General features: G+C 33.7%; 2 protein-coding genes across 7 annotated transcripts in view; one reads left to right on the top strand and one right to left on the bottom strand.

Moving 5' to 3' along the window:
- LOC144968018 (transient receptor potential cation channel subfamily A member 1 homolog) overlaps positions 1 to 17,481 on the top strand; it is a 77,252-nt gene extending 59,771 nt beyond the window's left edge. For all 6 annotated transcript variants that reach the window (XM_078905953.1, XM_078905952.1, XM_078905954.1 and 3 more), the window contains 11 exons: positions 232 to 368; positions 7,568 to 7,689; positions 10,025 to 10,201; positions 10,863 to 10,972; positions 11,857 to 12,026; positions 12,726 to 12,849; positions 13,293 to 13,424; positions 13,809 to 14,009; positions 15,023 to 15,193; positions 16,570 to 16,815; positions 17,186 to 17,481. In XM_078905953.1, the coding sequence (XP_078762079.1) occupies positions 232 to 368; positions 7,568 to 7,689; positions 10,025 to 10,201; positions 10,863 to 10,972; positions 11,857 to 12,026; positions 12,726 to 12,849; positions 13,293 to 13,424; positions 13,809 to 14,009; positions 15,023 to 15,193; positions 16,570 to 16,815; positions 17,186 to 17,398 (1,803 nt within the window). In that variant the 3' untranslated portion in view covers positions 17,399 to 17,481. The remainder of the gene's footprint in view (positions 1 to 231; positions 369 to 7,567; positions 7,690 to 10,024; positions 10,202 to 10,862; positions 10,973 to 11,856; positions 12,027 to 12,725; positions 12,850 to 13,292; positions 13,425 to 13,808; positions 14,010 to 15,022; positions 15,194 to 16,569; positions 16,816 to 17,185) is intronic.
- LOC144968020 (uncharacterized) lies at positions 1,137 to 7,163 on the bottom strand. Its single transcript, XM_078905959.1, has 3 exons — positions 6,853 to 7,163; positions 5,781 to 5,932; positions 1,137 to 5,090 (listed from the first exon to the last, which is right to left on the bottom strand). Exons 1-3 carry the CDS (start codon positions 6,917 to 6,919, stop codon positions 2,163 to 2,165), a joined length of 3,147 nt encoding a protein of 1,048 aa, XP_078762085.1. The 5' UTR covers positions 6,920 to 7,163; the 3' UTR covers positions 1,137 to 2,162.
- Positions 17,482 to 22,220: the final 4,739 nt, after the last annotated feature.

The raw sequence follows: 22,220 nt of genomic DNA on the forward strand, positions 1-22,220 counted from the left end.
TTTCTTTGAGCTTCAAGCAGCAACATTTGCATTATTTTTATAACAAAACATATTATGGCGTGAGTCAAGACATAATAACTTAAGTTTTAAAGCATTTTAAGTTTGAGAGGATTATCCAGCTACCTTAGCTGTACAGGGGTTTTTTTCTTTAGATTATTCTTGGTCTCTTCTTCATGAATTCATAAACATACATAATATATTTACTATATATGTAATATAATTACCCTTCAGACGACTCCTCTTCACCTGGCATCCAGCTCAGGTCATGCTGGTGTGGTTGAATTACTGTTGGAGTGGGATGCAGATGTCACCCTGGGTGATGATGAGGGAAGAAACTGTCTGGACAGAGCCATAGAGAATGCACATGCGTAAGTAGATTGTTGGAGCTTGTTGGTCGCTCAATTATGAGAGAAATGTATTTGAAATTTTAAAATTTACAACAAACTAAATGACTATGAAGACTGGTTGGATTCTTTTTGGTTAAAACAGTGTGACTGAAAATTAAATTATTTCTTAGATTGATACTTCTTTATGCCATGAATTGAAAAGAGCGCATTTTGCTCAGGATTACACCACATCTTCAATACTTATCACAGACCTTTGGAAATGTTAGGGTTCAACCTTAGTGTAGGGTATCTAGAACTTAGAAATCATTTTTCACTTCTCTTGGTCACATAAATGATCAACTGGAAGTAGGTACTTTTAATTTACTGGAAGTTTGAGTACTTCTGAACTTTCTGGAGTTTGTTAGCAGGAAAAAAGAGAAGGAGAGGGGGGGGGGGGGGGGGGGGGGGAATGGCAACACTTTCAATTATTTTGGCTTGTTTAATTGGTGTTATTGTATTTCAATGCCTTTTATTTGGCCCTATCCAATGGATAGCTAGCAACCATTAGTCAAAAGAGGGATATATTCTGGCTCTAATGGGCCATTTAGTTCTGAAGTACTAATTTGATTTTAGTGGGGTTTTTTTTTTTGTTTTTTTTTAATTGTTGTGTGTGACACTCAACTCTAAAAGTAGGTACCACAAACTGATTTTTCATATGTGCAGAAACACATAACCAAGCACACAGTCATATAGATCTTGTAAAAACTTGAACACAGCTTTTTACAGTAACGAAATCGGACCACAAACGAATAAGTTATGAATTTTTCTAATTTTATTACGTACTCCGAGAATGCATAAAATTAGAAATGCGTCAAAAGTGTCAACTTCAAGGGATATTTACAAAAAAAGTGTTCAACATAAGATCAAAAGAAAGCATAAAATGGTACATGAAGTGGTAGATTATTAATACATATGAAAATGAAGTACATGTGAAAATAAATAGCAGTAGCACAATCCATCAAAAAGTAAGAAAATTTATATGGACTTAGTCATATTTTGAGTAAATCTCAAAACAAAAGCAAAATAGACTGTTTTTGTACAGATATATATTGAGAAATTGAGGCATGATTATCCTAATAACTTTAAAATGCAATCTATTCGTGCTTGTATACAAGCTTAATTTTTTACAGAAGTATACAATAACAATTACTTGCGGAAAATCGACGACAAAGTCGAAGAAAAGGCCAATTTTGCCGTAATTTTGTGCAAGGGCAAAAAACGAGTACAAAAATAGGAAAATATTCCTCAAATGCTTAATAATCAAGATAGAACAATGAAATTTGCCATACTTATGTATTTTGAGGCACTGAATCCAATGAAAATGTCCATTTTATGATAGGAATACAATTACAGTAATGAAATAAAAATAGATAATCAAAAAATATGATTAAAGTAACGTAAATATATAAGACCCATGGAAAATCGTTAAACACATACCAAATTCATCATATACATGACATATGTCTATGCAGAAATGAAATATACCATAAATATGCATTAGAAACAACCAGGATGTGGAGGATTACATCTGTAAAGAAATGGAACATTTCATGACAAAATTTAAAAACAGACGGTACAAGATTATACAAAGTCAAAAAGATTAAAAGATAGGAAGACCCATATGCCATATCGTAACACAGACAAAAAGAGAACAGTAAGCAAAGGCTATACAAATAAATGTGTACATGAAAACAATGACAATTAAAAATTCATCAACAGAACACATCAAGTCTTGGCTATGATCGTACTTCATATGAATAAAATAACAAAATAAATTTATTGTTTACGACGTCTCTTACGAGGCCTAACAACAGGCATATCCTCATCACATCCAATATGTTTACAAAGCCGAACATAAAGCTGTTCTATATTTCCACCACTTGACAAGATATTCTCACCCAACACAATCTTTCTGTATTTAATTTGACTTTTCAAAATTGACTTAACATTTTCCTGATCCAACAGACGATCTAAATCCTCCTTGGTGGTACACACTCCCCCCTGGCATAAAATGTCATTTATAAGGTCATTTCTAATTCTAAGTTTCTTAAGCTCTAATTCTTCCTTCATGCGTTTACTTTCTTCCATTCTAGCCTGTATCACTACCCTAACATCTCTCTGTCTTTCCATACTTTTCTTCTTCCACCCCGGTGCATGTTTTCTTGCATCAACTAAAAGCCTCTTTATCTTTGAGACATCCTGTTTCTTTAAATAATTACTAGTCTTATTGATCTTCCACATGTTAAGTACAGTCCTGAAATGAATAGTTGAATTTCTACTTCTACACATATCATAATCTAAATGTCCAAACATACGTTCTCCAATTAAATTTGTAAGTGGAGAAGATTTCAAAATTAACAGCAATTCTTCATCAACAACATTACCAAACACACCATCAGGCAAAAAATCAGCCAACTGACGTTGGAATACAATAACAGACTTTGTAACAAGTGCAACAAAAGTAGAAAAAACTATACATTGATCAACAGGAGGATTGGTATGGTCATAAGGTACATTACATGAAAAATCATCAAAAACAGGAAAAGCATCCTCAAGTTTAAAATCTTCAGCAGACCATTTGGTAAGGGCGGAGTTCATTGCCTTAACATAGAAAGGAAAATCACCATGAGATTTACAACTGTTCATCAATGACCAGTAAGGGCCAGTGAAGAAAACATGGAATAAAGAAAGAGCATAAATAATAGAATACAATTTATCATCTTTCATATCGACCAAAACACTTTGTGTAAGTAAATTGGAATGGGTGCAATAATCAGACAAAAATTCAATAACATCATCACGATGAAATGTAATGGCAGAGGCATTTTCAAATAAATTATTAAAGCGATTGCTTCTGAAACTCGTGAAAGCTGAATGTTTGTTTTTAGTATGAATGAATGTCAACCACTGTTCACGGCAACCACTTTTTTCATCACCACGAGGGCCAAGGATAGAAGAAACTGTTCTAATAAGTCTAAAGGCTGAGGGCTCAGATGCAGATGAAAAATGAGAATACTTGGAGTCTAAGTCTCTACCAACTTTACCTATTTCATTATCAATACAAGAAACAGCATCTTTAGCAGAAATTACAAGTCCTAAAAGAAAGTGGGCATTGCAAAACAAAAAATGGGTTGATGCATCTTGTCCAAGTAAAACCTTTTTATATGCTGAAAACTTTTCATCAAAACTTTTCATTACAGAGGCTCTGTCAGACATTAAACATTTTATCTTAGATAAGGTTTCATTAAATACTTCCTCTTTAATGGTTTCTTGACTTGTCTGACAATAAATATCACAAAGATCAGATAAAACTTCAATGCTTTTTTCTAATAAAGTATCTGCATCTTCACAAGCAACCTCTGTAAATCCTAAGGACAAAGTAACACCATTATCGAGAACAACATGTCGTTCTAAATACTGTCTTTTTTGACGACTGGTGCCATCAGTGGCAAGAGTAACATGTTTGCTTTTTCTAATTTCATCAACAACTTGATGCTTAGATATAATACTAGCTTCATTGGCAAAATTTAAAACAGTGGAAGTACATGGCAAATCATCATCAGTAAATTTACATTTAAATAATAAATCACTAACAGTTCGAACAACCTTAGTACAATTTTGTGCAGCAACATTACACTCACCAAGCAAAGACATATAAGTAAGCCTTACATCATCGCTAAAACGATTATTAGAATGATCTCTAGTTTCCAAAATTGAATCAGAATCTGTAGAAATATCTTTTAAAATAACTTCACTTAAAGCATTTGATTGTTGCTTGTACCTGCTTTTCATGGTTTGTTCAGAGTGAACTTTAGCTTTAAGCTTTAAAATATCAGAATTTAACAAATCTTCTTTAGCACAAAAATTTTCTTTATTACTAACTAATTCAGCCTTCAAAAGATGATTTTCTTGTTTCAAAACAACTACTTTTTTACCAAGCACAACATTACGTTTATATAACTTAGAACGCTTTAAACTAGATAACGTTTGTGACAATTGAAAATTACTTGTACGACATTTACTCAATTTCTTCGTTAAGTCAATGACTTCATTTACAAGATTTTCATTTTGTTTAAGATCGTTTCTTTCATTCTTAAGAATGTCAATAGACAAATTCAAGGCCTCTATCTTAGACTCTGCTTTTGTAAGCTTTTGTTTTAAAGACAATATCTCAGATTTTAATTTGTTGTCGTTAACACAATTTACACATTCTGAAAATGAAGACACATTAGATGGTACTGGTACTGTTTCAAAATCAAACTCCAAAAGGTAAGCATCCAAAACATTTTTTTTACTTTTAGTTTTTTTCAAGGCCTTGATCTTTTTAACAATCTGAGAAATTTTACAACTTATCTGTTTATCACTAAATTTATCAACATAACCAAAAAGAGCTAACAATCTACGTGTCCAATGACAAACAAAACTATCAGGAAGAGAAGACTTATTTTTAAAACATTCAAGTTCATAAATAATAATATTTGTAAGTACCAAAGGTGGATTGGGTGTTGACAGAGTGAACTTGGAGGGGTCGTCAATCAGTGCTGCCTTGCATAAGCCAATGTTCTCCAAGGGTTGAGATATGGAGGAAAGATCAGCGGGAGCGTCCAAGTCTTCATGATGGATGGCATTTGTAATTGCATAAACGAGACATCCCTTCGTTACATGATGCTGATCCGGAAATAGCTGGTCAAACCATGAAATAACCTGAAAAGATGAATTAGGGATACATGATAATATGCTCAAATGAATTTAATTAGGTAATAACATTACAACTAAAAAAAGAAACATTAGCTCATGTGATACCTGGGGTTACAAGGCAAAACTTCTCACTGCATCAAAAACAAAAAATATTCATTTTTTGATAAAAATACTGACACCTGTATCAGGTCGTCCATATTCAGGACTAAATACGAAATTTCAAAAAAGTTTTCCAAACAAAATAACACTGGCTTGGATTTGAGCCTGCCATCTTCGGCTAGCGAACTCTCTTTGCTGATGTGTTTGACTGCGAAATCAACAAAAATCATATCACAAAAGTTTTATTTTCACTCCCATCTTCTTTAACTGGTGAATTAAGCTACTGTTCGTTTTATATTAAGAGCAATGATCATAATTTGAATGCTAACGAAGTATACCGTCGAGAATTATGCCAGTAAATGGATGTTTGCGACGTAAACTATACAGATACAGATACCTATACTATAACTGCAGAAAGAATATTTCTTTTTAAAAAATGAAGTTTTTATATAGTGATAGTGTGTTCCCATGGTCATGACCATTCTCAACTCCCATGGAGCATACAGTACGGGCTGCTAAATGAAGCGCTCACATAAATGTACCCTTAAGTTGGGTACTCAGGTATGCCTGAATCGATTACACTTAATCACAACTTACATCTTCCCATGTGAAACCATTCCCCTCACATTTCAACATGTACAACTGCGCAAGTATCCTATGGGTCACTACGGGCAGATCTGGCATCGACTTCCGTCGCCCTCGTCCAGTCTTCAGGAAAATGTCTCCAAGTACCTCATACAATGAATCACCTACAAAATAAAATCAGAGAGAAAAGACATGAGCAATGGATAAGTAAATTATAATAAATATCATTTTTTAAAAAGTAACCGGTCCCGTTAGCTCAGTTGTACAGCGTTCGCTTCAGGTCAGAGGTTCAAACATATTGGCTATGACAAATAAAGTCGTAAAACTGTATTGTTTCAGCTGCCCGCCTTACGTTCCACATTAAGGGCAAGGGAACAGTGAAATGACTGGTGGTTAACCCGTGTCAGTATGGGTATACTATACTGTGACTGGGTGATAATTGTGAGTTGTGTTACACCGCATTTCTCAGTGTGGCAGCATGCAAATAATTGTTGAAGCAACACCGTCTCTAATGAGACCAAAGGTGGATTGGATGTTAATAGAGTAAAAACTAAACTTTCCGATCAAAGGTAGAAGTTAAAAGGTTGGAAGTTCGAATCCCCCCTACCACTCCAGGCAGCGCAAAGTTGAATCCTGGGAAAAGGGTCTTTACACATATTTTCCCACCCCCATGAGTAAAATAAAGTACCAGGCCTCATCAGCATCGTCTGTGTCCATAAAAATAGAATGGCAGACGGAATAGCGTTTTAATTCAGGTTGCAGGTTACAAAAACAAAAATTACAACATCCTGCCCTATGCATTAAATAAATGTTGCATTTGGTCTGGGAAAACTTGTAAAGTGTCCTAAGTACTGTAAATGGATGTGATATTGCGCTATATGAACCACCAGATATTTTTTTCTTCTAAATATGTCTAAATTTGGCAGTCAGATGTCCACGAAATGTGATCATTTTTTTTATTTTATTCTCCTGTCTCGATCTAGTAGAGATCTACCATGTCCAAAGAAATATCACAAGATATCTATAATATCTAACTAGCATTTCATTAAAAACAAGCTATTTTCATTAAAAGTTTAGTACTTACGCAAGGAAGAAGAAATATCCCCATTTGTCGTCTGCTCAGTTTCAGCGTCAGGAGTATCGTCCGCCATTTTGTTTTTGATTTTTTTCTTTCAATGTCAACAAACCGGTTTCGTGGTGGGTTTGAAGTCATCACGCTCGCTTCAAACGAAGCTGATCTATATAATTTCTTCACATTTTTAACGGAAAATGATTTATCTTTAATATGCTGGAAAGAAAAGTTGATATTTTAAATTTTGACGGGAAAAATTTATCTTTGAAGTTTTCAATCGAAGATCTACCCTACTTCATTATTCGCGATATTCGATTGAAAGGAACGGAAATGAACGCCAGAATCTCGACTTCCGTTTAGTGAAAACCGCTTGTTGATTGGACAATTTCTAAGGGAGCGATCCTTATATCAACGAACTTGGTCCCAAAAAAAAATGGAGAAATTATTGGTTCGCCGATCAAATCCCGATAAGAGTGCGTCATAAAAACGCAATTATAACAGAATTTCTATTAAAAAATAGATAAATCTAATAAGATGTTAAGACAGAGATAAGATTGAACAACAATAATACGTTGGTTTCATAAAAGTGGTTTAATAACATTTTTTTTAGTCAGAAGTTAAAAAGTTGCTATTTCACACCATCCCGGCCCCTTGGCAGGGGAAATCAACTTTTTTTGACTGGCGTTTGCGGTACCTACTAAAAGCATTTGCTTTCTGTCCATTACAGTGATGTGGCACTGGTCATCATCAACTCTACTGTATGGAGAGATGCCCTTCGTAATGCCACAAAAGACCCAGTCACCGGTTTTATAGACACACCTATGAGAAAACTTATTAAAAAGATGCCAGGTAATTAATCCCTATTTGACTCCAGATTTAACTAAAACATTTTTCGAGGCTGTTCTAAATTCTAACAAATTGAGAGAATAAAAGTGACTAAAAATGAAAATTCTTGAGCTTTTAAATAGCGCAATATCCTCTAAATGTGCTAAAAGTGATTTACAAAAGGTCCCAGGACATAACAACATTTAATAATTAGAAGAAATGAAGTGAGTAGGAAAGTGCCAGAAGACAATAGAGAATAAAAATTTCGTGGCAGTGATGGGGGCTTGAAACCGCGACCTTACTGGTACGACAACTCCGCCTGGCTGGGGAGAGCATGACTCTACTGTACGAGCTATCCACCACTCAAAAAAAAAGTGGTCTCAAATTCTATGTCTGTCTTGAGCCACTCTCCGCAACTTCTTAAGGTCATGGGTTCAACACACACAAATGCCACATAGTTTGTTATCCAACATTGAAGCTAATAGCCATGTTCTCAACACAAACATGTAACATAGAAACGATTGAGCCATTGAGTAAGCTCCGGTATTTGAGGTGAATATTATTTCAGAAAAAGTGGGTGGAGCAATGTCTTCTGGCACTTTCCTATTGACTTCATTTCCTGTTATTATCAACATAAGTTCCTGCTCTACACACTTTTCTGATTTAATAATTAGGGGACTCAACTTTGTTTTGCTCACAGCAGGACTGGAACCATCGACCTACATGTCATACCACAAGACCACAAAGCCACCAGAGATTTTTCATTTTTATTTTCAAGTCTGCAATCTAAATTGATTTTTAAACTTCAAAAGTGTGACAGAAGAGACCTCAATAATTGAAGCATGGAAAATAAGGAAGAAAAAGAGAATTGAAATTAGGAGTCACAACATGATGAAATGTACACTTACAGTCGGTATATAACATTTTGTTGAAAGTTTAATTGATCATAAATGTGCAAAAGCAACATTGCGTGCAACCGCCAGATGTAATTTCACAGTTATTATTAGAAACAAAAAATGGGACATGGTATGTTATAGAGCAGTATAATTAGGTGCCCCAAACGTAAACAATAACAAGCTGCTTGTGATTTTCGTTAGGGGCCGGAAAAATTTACGCACAATATAGGTCTCCCAATTTTGTAGTTTGAGTTGTAGGCAATACACTTTCAGTATTGAAAATATGTTTACATAAAATCTAACAGTTACAGAAATAATAATATAAGACTAAATTATTCTGAAAATCAGGCTCCGAATCATTCTTGTTTTGTTCACACCAGCGCAATAATTTGCTCTGGTCTAAAAATAGATAGACTGTAACTTTTGATAAATTTTACCTTTTGTTCCATAAAATATCCATATCTAGACATTATTTGATGCATGGTCGAGTATTTATGAATATGTGTTTCTTTTGCCACCTAACAGCCAAATTTTAAAGGTTATTTTTTTCTATAATTTACATTAGAACTTGAGCTGTCAAGACAGGAACATGTGGTTTGCCATGTGCTTCTAGACCTTTGTTTACGTTTGGGGCACCTAATTATACTGCTCAATACTTTAAAGAGTAAAACTGGATGGAGACAACTTTGGTTATGGAAGTGCCATATCCTACCTCAGTCTCTAGTTTGGGGTAGAGGTTAATATGAAATCGTTGCTTTTCACTTTCAAGGTTAGAGGCACATGCCAAGCATTTGGAAAGCTCACAGTAAAGCCATTATTTTTACTTATTAGTTACTAATAGTTGGTTTCCGCTACAAGTCCCTTTAATGCTCCTCTTCACCAGACCTAATCATCTTTGGCTACATTTCTGCCTCACTTCCAGTTAATTTAAGTTTTGCTTTGAAGTTACCGTATAAAATTTCTTGGTCTGACCAAAATTTATCAAGATGTTTATTAAAAGTATTTATGAAATTTGCAGTATATTATATATTGGAGACTCATAGGGCAAATTAATTATTTTTGGAATGCTGATTGTAAATTTTCAGTGGGTGACCTCTATTTCCTGGTCTTGGAGCAACATCACTTGACTTTTAAATAAATTCACATTTCTTTGTCGTATACTTTCTTCAGTATTTTGTAAATTTCTATCATATCGACTTTGGCTCCTCTGTAACTTAGTGTTGGTAATTTTAATTTCCTTATGTTTCTGCATAACTTATATTCTTCATCCCAGGTAGTTGCTCATGTAGAGTTGAAAGATTACTCACTGTGTCCTTTAGAGAATTAAAAACAAAATTTCATTCTTGATTTTCATGGCTTATTTTGACATAATTTTCCTAGATTGAAAGCAATGAAGCACTCTCATAAACTTATCTGTATAAATCTGAATATTTTTATTGGAGTCGTAATCTCTTCTCTTTCAGATGTAGCCGAGAGGGTGTTTGATCGTTGCTTATCTTATGGTGCAGAGAAGAATCCAGAGCGACTGGACTACCAGGTGACTTTTGACTACGAGTTCCTCGACGATCTTTATGCTAAATGGATCATATCTGGCATCCAGCGCATAGAACACCCAGAAAGTGAACATGGCTCTTCCACAGGTATTGAACCATTTCAAAAGAAGTTTCTTTCACTTATTTGGTAACTGGTTGAGTTACTGGTTGGGGAAATTTAATGGAGCTAAGTTATAATTTTAGAATGTGTGTAAAATCTTTTTTTTCTCTTGGTTGTTATAATGTTGTTGGAAGGTTTTTTTATACGTTCCATTATTGATTTAAAAATTCAAATATGTTTTCCATCCATTCAATGAAATTTTAAGTTTTTAATGAAAACATCTGATGTAGTAAGTTCTTTAAATAACATTTATAACTCTGATTAATCAGTGACTGACGAAGGCTCTGCTAGTCCTATAAGTTACTTGAAAATATTTATCTTTTTGGCTCAGTATTGGAATGAAAGAAATTATATCTTAGAGCAAAATTTCAATAGAAATAATAGGAAAATGTTCTTCTTTTTTTTTTTTTATCAGCATTGATATGACCTGAAAGTGTAGTCAGCAAGGATCATAAAACTGCTTAACACAAAAAAAAACAAAACAACTTTCTATATTCATTTTTTCTCATTTCGTTTATCTTCAAGTTTTTATCCTTTTGTATAGCATGAAAATGAATTTTCACTACTAGCACCAAAAATGTATTTGTTTCTAAGATCCTCGGTTTCACTTAAGTGTTCAAAGTTTTACATGTCTTTTTATATATTTAGGTGGGAGTTCATATGGTGGAGATGATGATGACTATCGCTTACCAGTTGATGCCCAACCTTACACAAATGACACAAATGTACTGAAGAAGAACCATCCCTTGTCTGTTATGGTGAGCGTCTCACAAAATCAAATATATATATATCTATACTTTATGATAATACCTCATTTGTTTTATATGATTTTTGCATTGTCAAGAACTAATGGGCGGAAGTCAATATCAAATTAAACCTTATAGAATAAAACAGAGCTGCCTCCCATCCCGCATTTTGCGGAATTAGCCAGCAAAATCATGTCAGATCCCACGATCCCGCACAGTGTTATAAAAATCCCACAAAATAAGCAAGCGTGGGCTATAGTCGTGCAAATGTAACCATAGCCATCTCAAAAGCCTGCACTATATTTGAAGTCAATTATGATGACAAGAATAAAACATGCTTTCCAGAAAGGACCTACTCAGGGAAATAGAAACCAGAGACTTGTTTGAAAAAAGCAGGGCACTTTTTTGTTTTCTGTTGCAGAAGAAGATTTGAAGAATTCTTTTTTTTTATGCAGTAATTCATTACATCCTTAGTAAGTTTCCACTTAACGGATAAGCTTCTGGAGAATGCTGCTGTTCTGGATTTCAGCAAGAGATTAACAACAATATATTCAATGTTCGATTTTTTTCTATGATAAAGGGTCAAAATATTTTATTTTCGAAAATTTGTATTTTGTGTTTTGTTTCAGAATTCAAATAAAATATTTATTAGTAGTTCAATATCTACTAAAATTTGACTTTCATTAATACTGAGAACTCAGTTATGTAGAATAAGGAAGTGTAACTTATTGTTTTAAAATCAAATTCACAACTTATGCTGATAATGTCGCAACTGAATACTCTAAATTGGTGCTATTTTTTAAAAAATCATGATGTAACTTCGGTTCCAAGAGGTTTCACAAATATGTTGATTTAATTGTAATTTATTATTTACATTACTTGATTTATTCTCCCAGGTGACATCTGAGAGAGAGGATCTCCTTGCCCATCCCTTAGTTACATCCCTTTTGACACACAAGTGGAACACCTTTGGACGTTTCTTTTACTACTTATCTTTCTTCATCTACTTAATTTTCCTCACCTTCTTGACGGGATACATGGTGGTCTCAGATCCTCCACATGAGTTGTAAGTTCGATCATAATAAGTCTGTACCTAGAGCTCCTACTGGATTTTGTTTTCTTCATGTGAATTTCGTTATTTAAAAAAAATATTTAAATAGATTCAGGCCAGCTACAAATTCAGATCAAATTGAGGTTTTCAATTTTCTCTTTATTTGTTCCAGCCTTTCTTTATTATTTCATTCAATGGAAAATGTGTTAATAAGTGTTTGCTTGCTATACCATCTTGCTGGAGGTCTCTATAGCTCAGTTGTGAGAAAATTCTCTTCAGGGTGATTTTAAGATTTTTTTCTGACCCCCTGTCCACCCAGCAGTGATTGGTTGCTTGATCTACTAGATCTGGTGGAAAGTGCTTTGCGATAGACTAACATTGTATCCAAAGGGTAGCAAGCAGTTGTTATTGTCCATTTAATGCTATAGAAACCTTGGTAAACTCTGACTCCATGTGCCTAATGGCTCTGAAGGACTCCTGTTTTTTTATAACCTCTTGACAACTCTTGATGTGACTTGTACTCTTGTATTACAAGCGATTTTTTAAAAAGACTTATGAATATACCTATAAATTATATTAAAGGCTTTGGAGCTTTTTCGAATTCTAATCTTTAAAAAAAAAAAAAAAGACACCATCTGTATTATTAAATAAATAGTATGCATAAGCTGTATTTCACTGAATTTTAAAAATTGTTTTGTTTATTTCCATTGGCAGTAACAATGATGCTAGTAAGATTGAAGACAATGAATGTGACGGCCTGAAATACGACCAAAACTTGTTCTGCAGAATTGGAACCTACGTCATCATAGCCCTTGCAGCTTTCAATATTTTGAAAGAGGTATTCACCATCATGTTGCTTTGTTTTGTAGATGTTTGTCCTTAGTTTTAGTTAGATAAACTTGATTTTATGCGATGTATTTCAAGTATATGAGAATGGTATTTATTTTCGTTTACAGTTGTTACAAATCTACTACTACTAAACCAAAATAAATAACATTTTTAAAAAATTGATGATCATTTTAAAAAATTATGCTTTACATTTGTTACAAATCTACCAAGCCAAATTATACCACATTTTTTCCCCCTTTTTAATTAATGATTATTTTTTAAATTTTGTTTTACAGTTGGTACAAATCTACTAAGCCAAAAACTACCTTTTTTTAAAACAAATTGATGATCGTTTTTCAAGTTTTGTTTTACAGTTGTTACAAATCCCCTAAGCCAAATTAAACAACCTTTTGTTTTTAAATTGATGATTTTTCTTTAAAAAATTGTCTACAGTTGTTACAAATCTACCAAGCTAAATTAAACTACCTTGATTGGACGAATTTGATAGAGTGGACTGTCTACATATCAGCCTTCCTTCTTGTCATCAGCTTCAATGACTGTCAAAGGGAAACTGGTTACAGATATGTGAGTGTGTTAGATTCATATTTAATTGTGATTAAATATTTATATTTACATCACTTTTGAAATGACAGAGGTTGTTTAAAAAACAAACAAACTTGTGCATTTTTATAGACTAATATCCACTAAATGTGCCCAAAGCACTTTACTCTGCCATCTATCTGAGTTTTAAAGTAATGTATTTATGTTTTTATTGTTTTTGTTGTTAGCCGAAGAAGGGTTTGCGCACAAAACATCCCGTGTTTGTTTGGGTTTTTTTAGTTTTTTTTTTAAGCTGTTATATTCATTTTTGTTTGTTACTTTTTACCAGTCCACAGCTTCTGGCAGCTTAGTATCACTTAAAAATCTGCTATGTTGTTGATCTTACTTACTTTCCTATATCATTGACAGGAATGGCAGTGGAACCTTGGCAGCATCTCAATTTTCCTGGCATGGGTAGATCTTGTGTTGATCATTCAGAAAGTTCCTCGTTTTGGGATCTACGTCGTCATGTTTACGGATGTACTTCGTACCTTCGCCCAGTTCTTCATTGTCTTCTTCCTCTTCATTGTCGGATTCGCTTTAGCCTTCTATTGTTTGTTCCAAAACCAGGTATGTAATTTTGTTGTGTTGTGATCTAATATAAGATGATATGAAACAAACTTTGTTGTGTTGTGATCAAATGTAAGATGATGTGAAAAAAACTTTGTTGTGTTGTGATATAAAATGTATGATAGCCTGAAGCATGGTTTTAAGCTTAGATATGAGGCTGTGCTAAAAGGTTCCGCATTACAAAACCAAAGTAAATTCAAGATTTTAGTTCAGTGAATTAAAAAACAATTATTGATAAACGAGAAAATGTTTTGCCTAAATTTGACTGAAAAATCTTTCTTTTGGTATGCTTTTAGAACTTTTCAATTTATTTCATTATATTTTGCAGTTTATATACTGTAGCATGTGATAGACTGTCCATTATTCATCAAAAGAGCTAAATGACTGTGTTTTTCAACATTACAAAAATTACGCTATGTCAAAGCCTTATATTCGCAACTATTTTCATACTTAATAGATATTTATTGTTCCTGGAATGAGTTTTTTATTAGTGTGCAATGAATTTTATCTCATTGGCGATATTTTACCAATTAGCACATAGTAGGATATGTTGATATAGCTAATCTCAGTCATGTGACTAAGAGGCTGTGGCATTGGTATATATATATATATAAAAGTGTTGAACAAGATATTTTTGGTACAATTCCCTTAACCCTCCAAACCCTTGTACTCTTATAAGTACAAGCTATTTTTTAACCCCTCCAAGTTAATTTTATTTTAGTTTGTTTCTTGTTTTGATGTGTTTTTTTCATGGTCAATTTATGTGGGTAAATAAATAAGTGGGTCTCACAAGATTTAACAAAAATGATGATGTCATTGAAAGGAAACCGGGATTCTATCTCATTCTGTCATATACCATAGATATTGCCTCACCAATTGGGCAACCCATTTGATCGTTTCAGGCCAAATTAAGTTGTTTTCCGCATTTAAAACTATTTTCTTCCTGTAGTGTAATGTTAATTTTGATTATCTATCTATCCATATCATATATATATTTTGTCTTCACATAACAGACACCATTCAGTTCAGTAGGCAGGTCACTGATCAAGACATCAGTCATGATGATTGGAGAATTTGAGTTTGATTCCATTTTCAACGAGGGCTCAGTCAAGTATCCACACGCTTCGTACATTGTATGGGTGTGCTTCATGGTCATCATGAGTATTCTCATCATGAACTTGCTGGTCTGTATCCAATTTTTAACACATCTTGCTTTCATTTTGTTTACTATTACTATTATTGCTATGCTTTTAAGCTGAAGGTGTGAATAGAATTTAATCATGAACTCTTTTAAAAAGGAGTATATATAACTTCTCCTTTAAGAGAGTGATACTCATAGTTTCATTTTAAAAAGATATATCAGATAGTTTTCAATATTATGAAGATTTTCACCCATCATCAAGAGTTTTTGATCAGAATTTGGTTAGAGATTGAATTTATTTGGATATAAACAAATTGAAATTGAATGAAGAGAAAACCGAGGTGCAGTGTATAAAGAATAAATCTTGCAGGAATAGTATTAAAATGGATAAAATTGATGTAGCAGGTTGCAAAGTTTCTCATTCTAATACCTATGTTCGTCATGATAATCATATCACCAAAATTATCCAGAGTTGTCACTAACATCTTTAAACAGAGGTCTTATTAGGTCTTTGATTGACACTGAAATCACTAAAACGCTTGTCACTTCTTTTATTCTTAGTAGACTTGACAACTGCAACTCGCTTCTCATTGGTTGTCCCAATTACAATATTCAAAGATTGCAGAAAGTTCAGAACAGGGCAGCTGGATTGGTGATGTTATCAAAACGTGACGATCCTCTCCCCTGTTCGGGAAATTCTGCATTGACGTCTGGTGAAGCAGCGCATTTTCAAGATTTTATGTTTTTGTTATAGCTCCTTTCATGGCCTGACACCATCCTATTTAAAATGATCTTGTATCTCATCATAGACCTGATCGATTTCTAAGATCAAATAAGATGCATCTTATGACAGACTAACCCTCTAAGTCTTTTTTTCACAACAAATCCTTCAGAGTAACAGCATCTAGGTTGTCGAATTCCTTTTCATACAATACCAAAAACAGGGAAAATTTAGATACCTTTAAAAATAAATTTAAAACTGAATTATTTAGAAGAGCTTATTTTGACAATTGATGTGCTTTTTTCATGTTTCGAGAAAAGTGTCAAGAGTAAATTAGAATGGGAATAGTTGCAGAAAAATGTTGAGGATGGTGTTTTTTTATTAGGGTTTGTTTAGAAAGCTGAAGGAAGCTGGTTTCATGTATTGCATCATGTGTGAGAGTAAAATTTATTTCGTGAGCAGTTGAAACACATCAAGAGACCCAGTCACATTGATAAGCGTTAAGTTATTACTCACTTCCTGTGACATTCTCAAAATAAAATGAAACTTACTGATTAAAGATACCAAAATGGTTTCACCAGGGAAAAAAAATTGCATTTGTGAAACATCACCCTGATTTTCCATGATAAATGTTACTGAAGCTTTTTCTTACATCATAAAAATGTCATTCATACATTGTATTTTTTCTCCTGTCACAGGTCGGTTTGGCTGTCGATGACATTAAAGCTGTACAGGAACAGGCTGTTCTCAAGCGTTTAGCTATGCAGGTCGATTTGGTCTTGAATGTGGAGAGAATCATCCCATCCATTATTCGTAGGAAGAAATTTGTTCGCAGGAAGACCATCAAACCTAACATGCTTTCCAGCAACCCTATCATGAGAATGATCAAATCCTCCTCCTCAATCAGTTCTGAGGCTTTGCAGAAGGCCTTAAACCCAGAGTTGGTGAGTTGACTATCATTCAAAATTTCTTTTTTCTTTTTTTTGGCATACAATGAATTAGGTTAATAACATTTTTTTTAAACAAAAGAGCAATTATTAAGGGGGCATTTAAAAAAAGAGAAGAAAAAAAATGAATTAAAAATATAGTTGAGAGATAGTGGCAGTCTCCAAAGGGCTGCAGTCAAGTTTGATAATGTGCTGTGACAGGCTTGGGATTCCTTGACTAAAAAAAAAAAAAATACGAACAAAATTGATGATGATCAAGTGGTCATCTTTTTAAGGAGAAAATGTATAAAGGACACTTGGCTCAGGAATGCATGGTGTCAGTCTTTGATTTGACTGTCTTGCTAAATATTGTCCTTCTTCGTTTCAGGATGAAATAGAGAAAGTTCAAGAGAGTCAGGAAAAACTGCAAGGAGAAGTTAAAAAGATGAAACGCTCAATAAAAAGCATTCGCGAACAAAACCAGAAGCTAGAATCCATGATGAAGGCTCTGTTGACCTCGCAGAACGTTAACTGGGAGGAAGAGGATTTCCAGGAGGAAAATGAGGAGGAGATTCTAGAGCAGGGAGATGAACGGTGGTAGTGATGATGGGACACTGGTGAAACAGCCATGAGCTGTTCTGTTGATTTTATCTGAGTAAAGAATAAGATGGTATACAACTCTGATTAAAGAAATTAAGGAGCAGGCACCAGTATAAGATAAAGATTTGAACAAATGTGTATGAAAGGTGCCAGACAAAGCAAGAAAGAAAAATAGAAGAAAAAAAGACCGTCTCAAAAAATCGGTCGACCTCGACTGAGGATCGAACCTCAGACCTTCTGATTACCAGTCAGATGTGCTTAGCATGTCTGACTGGTAATCAGAATGTCTGAGGTTCGATCCCCAGTGGAAGTCGACTGATTTTTTGGGATGGTTTTTTTCTTCTATTTTTCTTTCTTGCTTTGTCTGGCACCTACATTTCAAACACACTTGTTCAGATCTTTATCTTATACAACTCTGCTTACACTAGATATAATTCATTCATGCTCCCCTATTATTATTGTTGTTATTTATGAACACATCTTTCTACTGATTCAACTCCTGTTCTTTCCTCCTTGGAATTTCTTTTAAAAGGAGAAAAATAGGCATGTTCACAAATTTTGAAACATTGTTTCAACTACTTTAGAAAGCAACAGTCTTCTGCAGTTCTGACATATTTCAATTGGTAGCTGCAGCATGCCAATACAATATTTAAAATCAACGCATATTGAAATACTTAAAAAGTAATGGCTCTCTTTTATGAATTAAATTGGATTTAGATTTGTCACTGTCAACAGGGTATTTCAAAATTTATTTATTGACTGACCTAGTCATTTTGTTGTAATTTCCTGTGTGCATAACAAATCTAACTTGGTAAAGTAACAGCTGAATTTCTTTTTGTCTACTGCATGATTTTATCCTGGTATGGTATTATTGTATCCTTCGTGATCCCATCTTTGAATTTGGTTCAAGTAGGTAATAGTGATAATGTATTGTAATCAGTTGCTCAATGTGAAATGTGAATGTGCCAAAAATAGTTTAGACCAATTATTGCAGTGGAATCATGATCAAAAAACATTTGAAAGAGTAAATATGTATTTTTAAAATGTTTGAAAGCACATACCTCTCAATTTTTTGCAGCAATTTCATTTGTGTTGTTTTTTCATGTCTTTACAAAGTTATTGTATGATAATCTTTACAAGGTGAATGATCATTTGTCTCTAATCTGATGTACATAAAGCACTTAAGAAACGACTATTTGCATGACAATGTTAATATTAATATGTCATTGATAACTTTTCCACACAAGCTTGTCTAGTTAACGCATACCTTGTTGTGGTTTCGTCATCTGTTGTTTTTTTTAGTAACTATGACTTATTTATTGTTGATGTTGTATTGTTAATAACACTTACTGGAAGTTAAAGATATGTATACATTTGTTCATATAAAGCAAGTTTGTATATGATTTTTTTTTTTTTAACTTATTCTGTAAACATAAGAAATTAAAGTGATACTTAGAATTTTTACCTAAGATTGTTTTGAATAATCAACCCGCCTTTTTTCTCACACCTTTTGGAAATTGCTTTTAGAAAACGAACAGGTTCTACATTATGAAAATGAATAAACAGTGATCAAGTGTTTTTTTTTAAGGTTTTAGAATATATTCTCTGGCTTAAACAACATTTGACAAGTTTCATGGTGATTCGTTAACACATTTTTCAAAGATTACTGAAGCTGACTTACGTGATTGCATTATGTCGTCTCCAACTAAAAGTTGTGATTTAGACCCCTTAAATACTGCCATTTTAAAAAAATGCATTGATGTAATTTTAACACCATTTACATGTATTGTTAATAATTCGTTGCAGTCAGGTGCTGTACCAGACATTTACAAAGTTGCTCATGTCAAACCCCTTTTGAAAAAACCTGATCTCGATAAAGAGAACTTAAAAAACTATCGCCCTGTCTCTAATCTTCCTTTTCTCTCTAAGATCTTAGAAAAGCTTGTTTTGAAACAATTACTGTCTCATCTTAAAAATAATTGTCTTGAAGAAAAATTTCAGTCTGCTTATAGGCAACATCATTCGACGGAAACCGCACTTGTTAGGGTTGTTAATGATCTCCTCTCTGTTATAGACAATGGTTCATGTTCTTTGCTGAATTTGCTTGACCTATCGTCTGCTTTTGATACTATTGATCACAATCTTCTTCTCAAACGTCTTGAAATTACTTATGGCGTGTCTGGTGCAGCGCTTGATTGGTTTAGGTCATATTTGTTTAATCGTAAACAGATTATTACGGTGGATGAATATAGATCGGAGGAAATCTTTCTTGATTGTGGGGTTCCCCAGGGTTCAGTACTTGGACCCGTTCTTTTTGTTTTGTACGTTGGCCCTCTGTCTAAAATCATCAGAAGTTTTGGTCTGTCTTACCATCAATACGCTGATGATACGCAATTGTACTGCGTTTCCAATATGAGAAATTTACAAGAAGTATCAGCCAATAGTAAAAATTGTATCCAAAGTGTTAAGAAATGGATGAATGAGAACAGACTGAAACTGAATGATGATAAGACGGAGGTGCTGTATGTGGGGAACAGGAAGTGGAAAAGTGAAACAGATTTGAAGTTGGGGGATGCCTCTATTCAAATTGTTGACAAAGTGAAAAACCTTGGCACATTCTTAGACTCTGGACTGTCGATGGAGCATCAGGTTAATAATTTGGTTAGATCTCTCTTTTTCCAACTAAAAAAGATTGCTTCCATTAGACGGTTCATATCTGAGGATGTGACCAAGCACCTGGTTGTGTCCCTCGTACTATCGAAATTGGATTATTGTAATGCTCTGTTGTTTGGCGTTTCGCAATACAATCTGAAACGTCTTCAGATTGTCCAAAACAGCGCTGCCAGACTAGTATTTATGAAGCGTAGGTGCGACTCTGCCGGACCTCTACTTCATGACCTGCATTGGCTGCCTGTTGAGAAAAGAATTAAATTCAAAGCTTGTGTTTTAGTGTATCGTTGTCTTGAAGGTACTGCCCCTTCCTACCTTTCAGAACTAATTGAAAGATATTCAAAACCCCGCCCCTTACGTTCGGCCAGTGATTCCACAAAACTAGTTGTCCCTCGAATTCGGAAAAATGCTGGAATGAGATCCTTTTCTCATTTCGGACCCTCTATTTGGAACGCCTTACCGCAGAGCATTCGTGAAAAAGAATCTTTGTCTATTTTTAAACGTTCGCTTAAAACATATTTGTTTCGATTTTAGTAGATGGTATGAGAAGCAAGATAGGTTTGGTTTGTGTTGTGTGTTGTGTTGTGTGTGTGTATGTGTGTGTGTGTGCTTGTGTGTGTGAATGAGTATGTTTCAGCCAAAGTAATTTGTAATTTAAGCGCTTAGAGTCTGGTGTCTCGGAGTTATAGCGCTATATAAGTTTTCAGCATTATTATTATTATTATTATTAAATTTAAGAATATTTTATGACGATATTCTTTTGATACTATGCGTTATGTACAACGTTGAGAATGAAGGTTTTGAATTTTAATGTATTTTGATTAATGTTGTGACAAATATAAAGATTGCAATTAGACCAAAATGTTGTTTGTTCGTGATTTAGGGTAATCAATCAAGGTTATGGGGGACACACAGACATTGGCTCGCATCGTGGCCTTCTCTTTGTTTAATCACTGTGATAAAGTTGGAGATTTCAGTTATCTCCGAACAAATCTAGAGATATCCAGATTTTTACCTGTTTTCTATTCATGTTTTCATATACATTTTAGACCTCTTCATGAGAGCCAAATATATTTAATATAGGCACTTGTTATTTTATCCATTCTTCCATTTTATACTTCGTCCAGAAATGTAATTTCTATCATTCTCTAATTCTTATTTATTATTATTATTAATTTTTCTTTTTTTTTAAAGTTTTAATACATTATTGCTTTTGAACTTATAAGAATTAATGATCTGTATTATTTTTCAGGCTTTTTTTTAAATTTTAGTAAGAGGCATCCCTGCTTGATTCATTAGAATTATAATGCTTTAGAACTGAAAAAGTGCATGATAATTCTACCATATCCTGTAATACCCTGTATATTTTATCGAGTTTCCAAGACAGGGACCAGTCAGCCTTATTTTACAGGATTTTGAAACTGACGACACTGATATTGTTTTGGTACAAATAGTCCAAGGTTATGTTTCTTTTTCGAGTTTTATTATTTTTCAGATGCATTTTTTATTTTTTTTATTTTACTTTCTCATTTCCCTTCTTTTTATTTCCTCTCTATACTTTCTCTACTTGATCTGTTGTTTAACAGTGTTTTCAAAATAAGGCATTTATTTATCGTTTGAGCCTCTTGTGAGTTCAAATGGATCATGTTGACAATTGTGTTTAATTCATCTTAATTTTTTACACGCTTTTCTACACTTTTTTTTTTTCTTACTGCTGCTCTTGCAAAATGCCTTGTCAGTTTAACCCTTTGAGCCTTACACTTCTTCAGCATGTGTAGATATTTAATCCTTTTACTGTTCATAGATAACAAACCTTGATGTGTTTGTTTGTTCTTTATTTGTTTGTTTTTGTTTTTTTTTCCCTGGCCTACCCACTACCTATTTTGAATTCAGCTGAACACCACATTGGTATCACTAAAAAATGACCAGGAGTTCATTAAAGGGAAAAAGAAATAAAGCAAAAAAAAATCCAAGTGATTTGGGTGAGATTTTTTTTTTTTTCACATGAAATGACATATATTGTGTGAGATGGTTGAAATCTGCCCATTTACATAGCGTGATGTTCAAGGTACTCCATTATGCTCAATAGGCTTTGCAATGTTAAATTTTCATCAATAAGCTATTCTTTTGGCTTTAGGTACTCTTCACTTTTG

This window comes from Berghia stephanieae, chromosome 3 (assembly GCF_034508935.2).
Source record: "Berghia stephanieae isolate SIO BIC M18660-M18661 chromosome 3, UCSD_Bste_1.3, whole genome shotgun sequence".
NCBI classification, from domain to species: domain Eukaryota; kingdom Metazoa; phylum Mollusca; class Gastropoda; order Nudibranchia; family Aeolidiidae; genus Berghia; species Berghia stephanieae.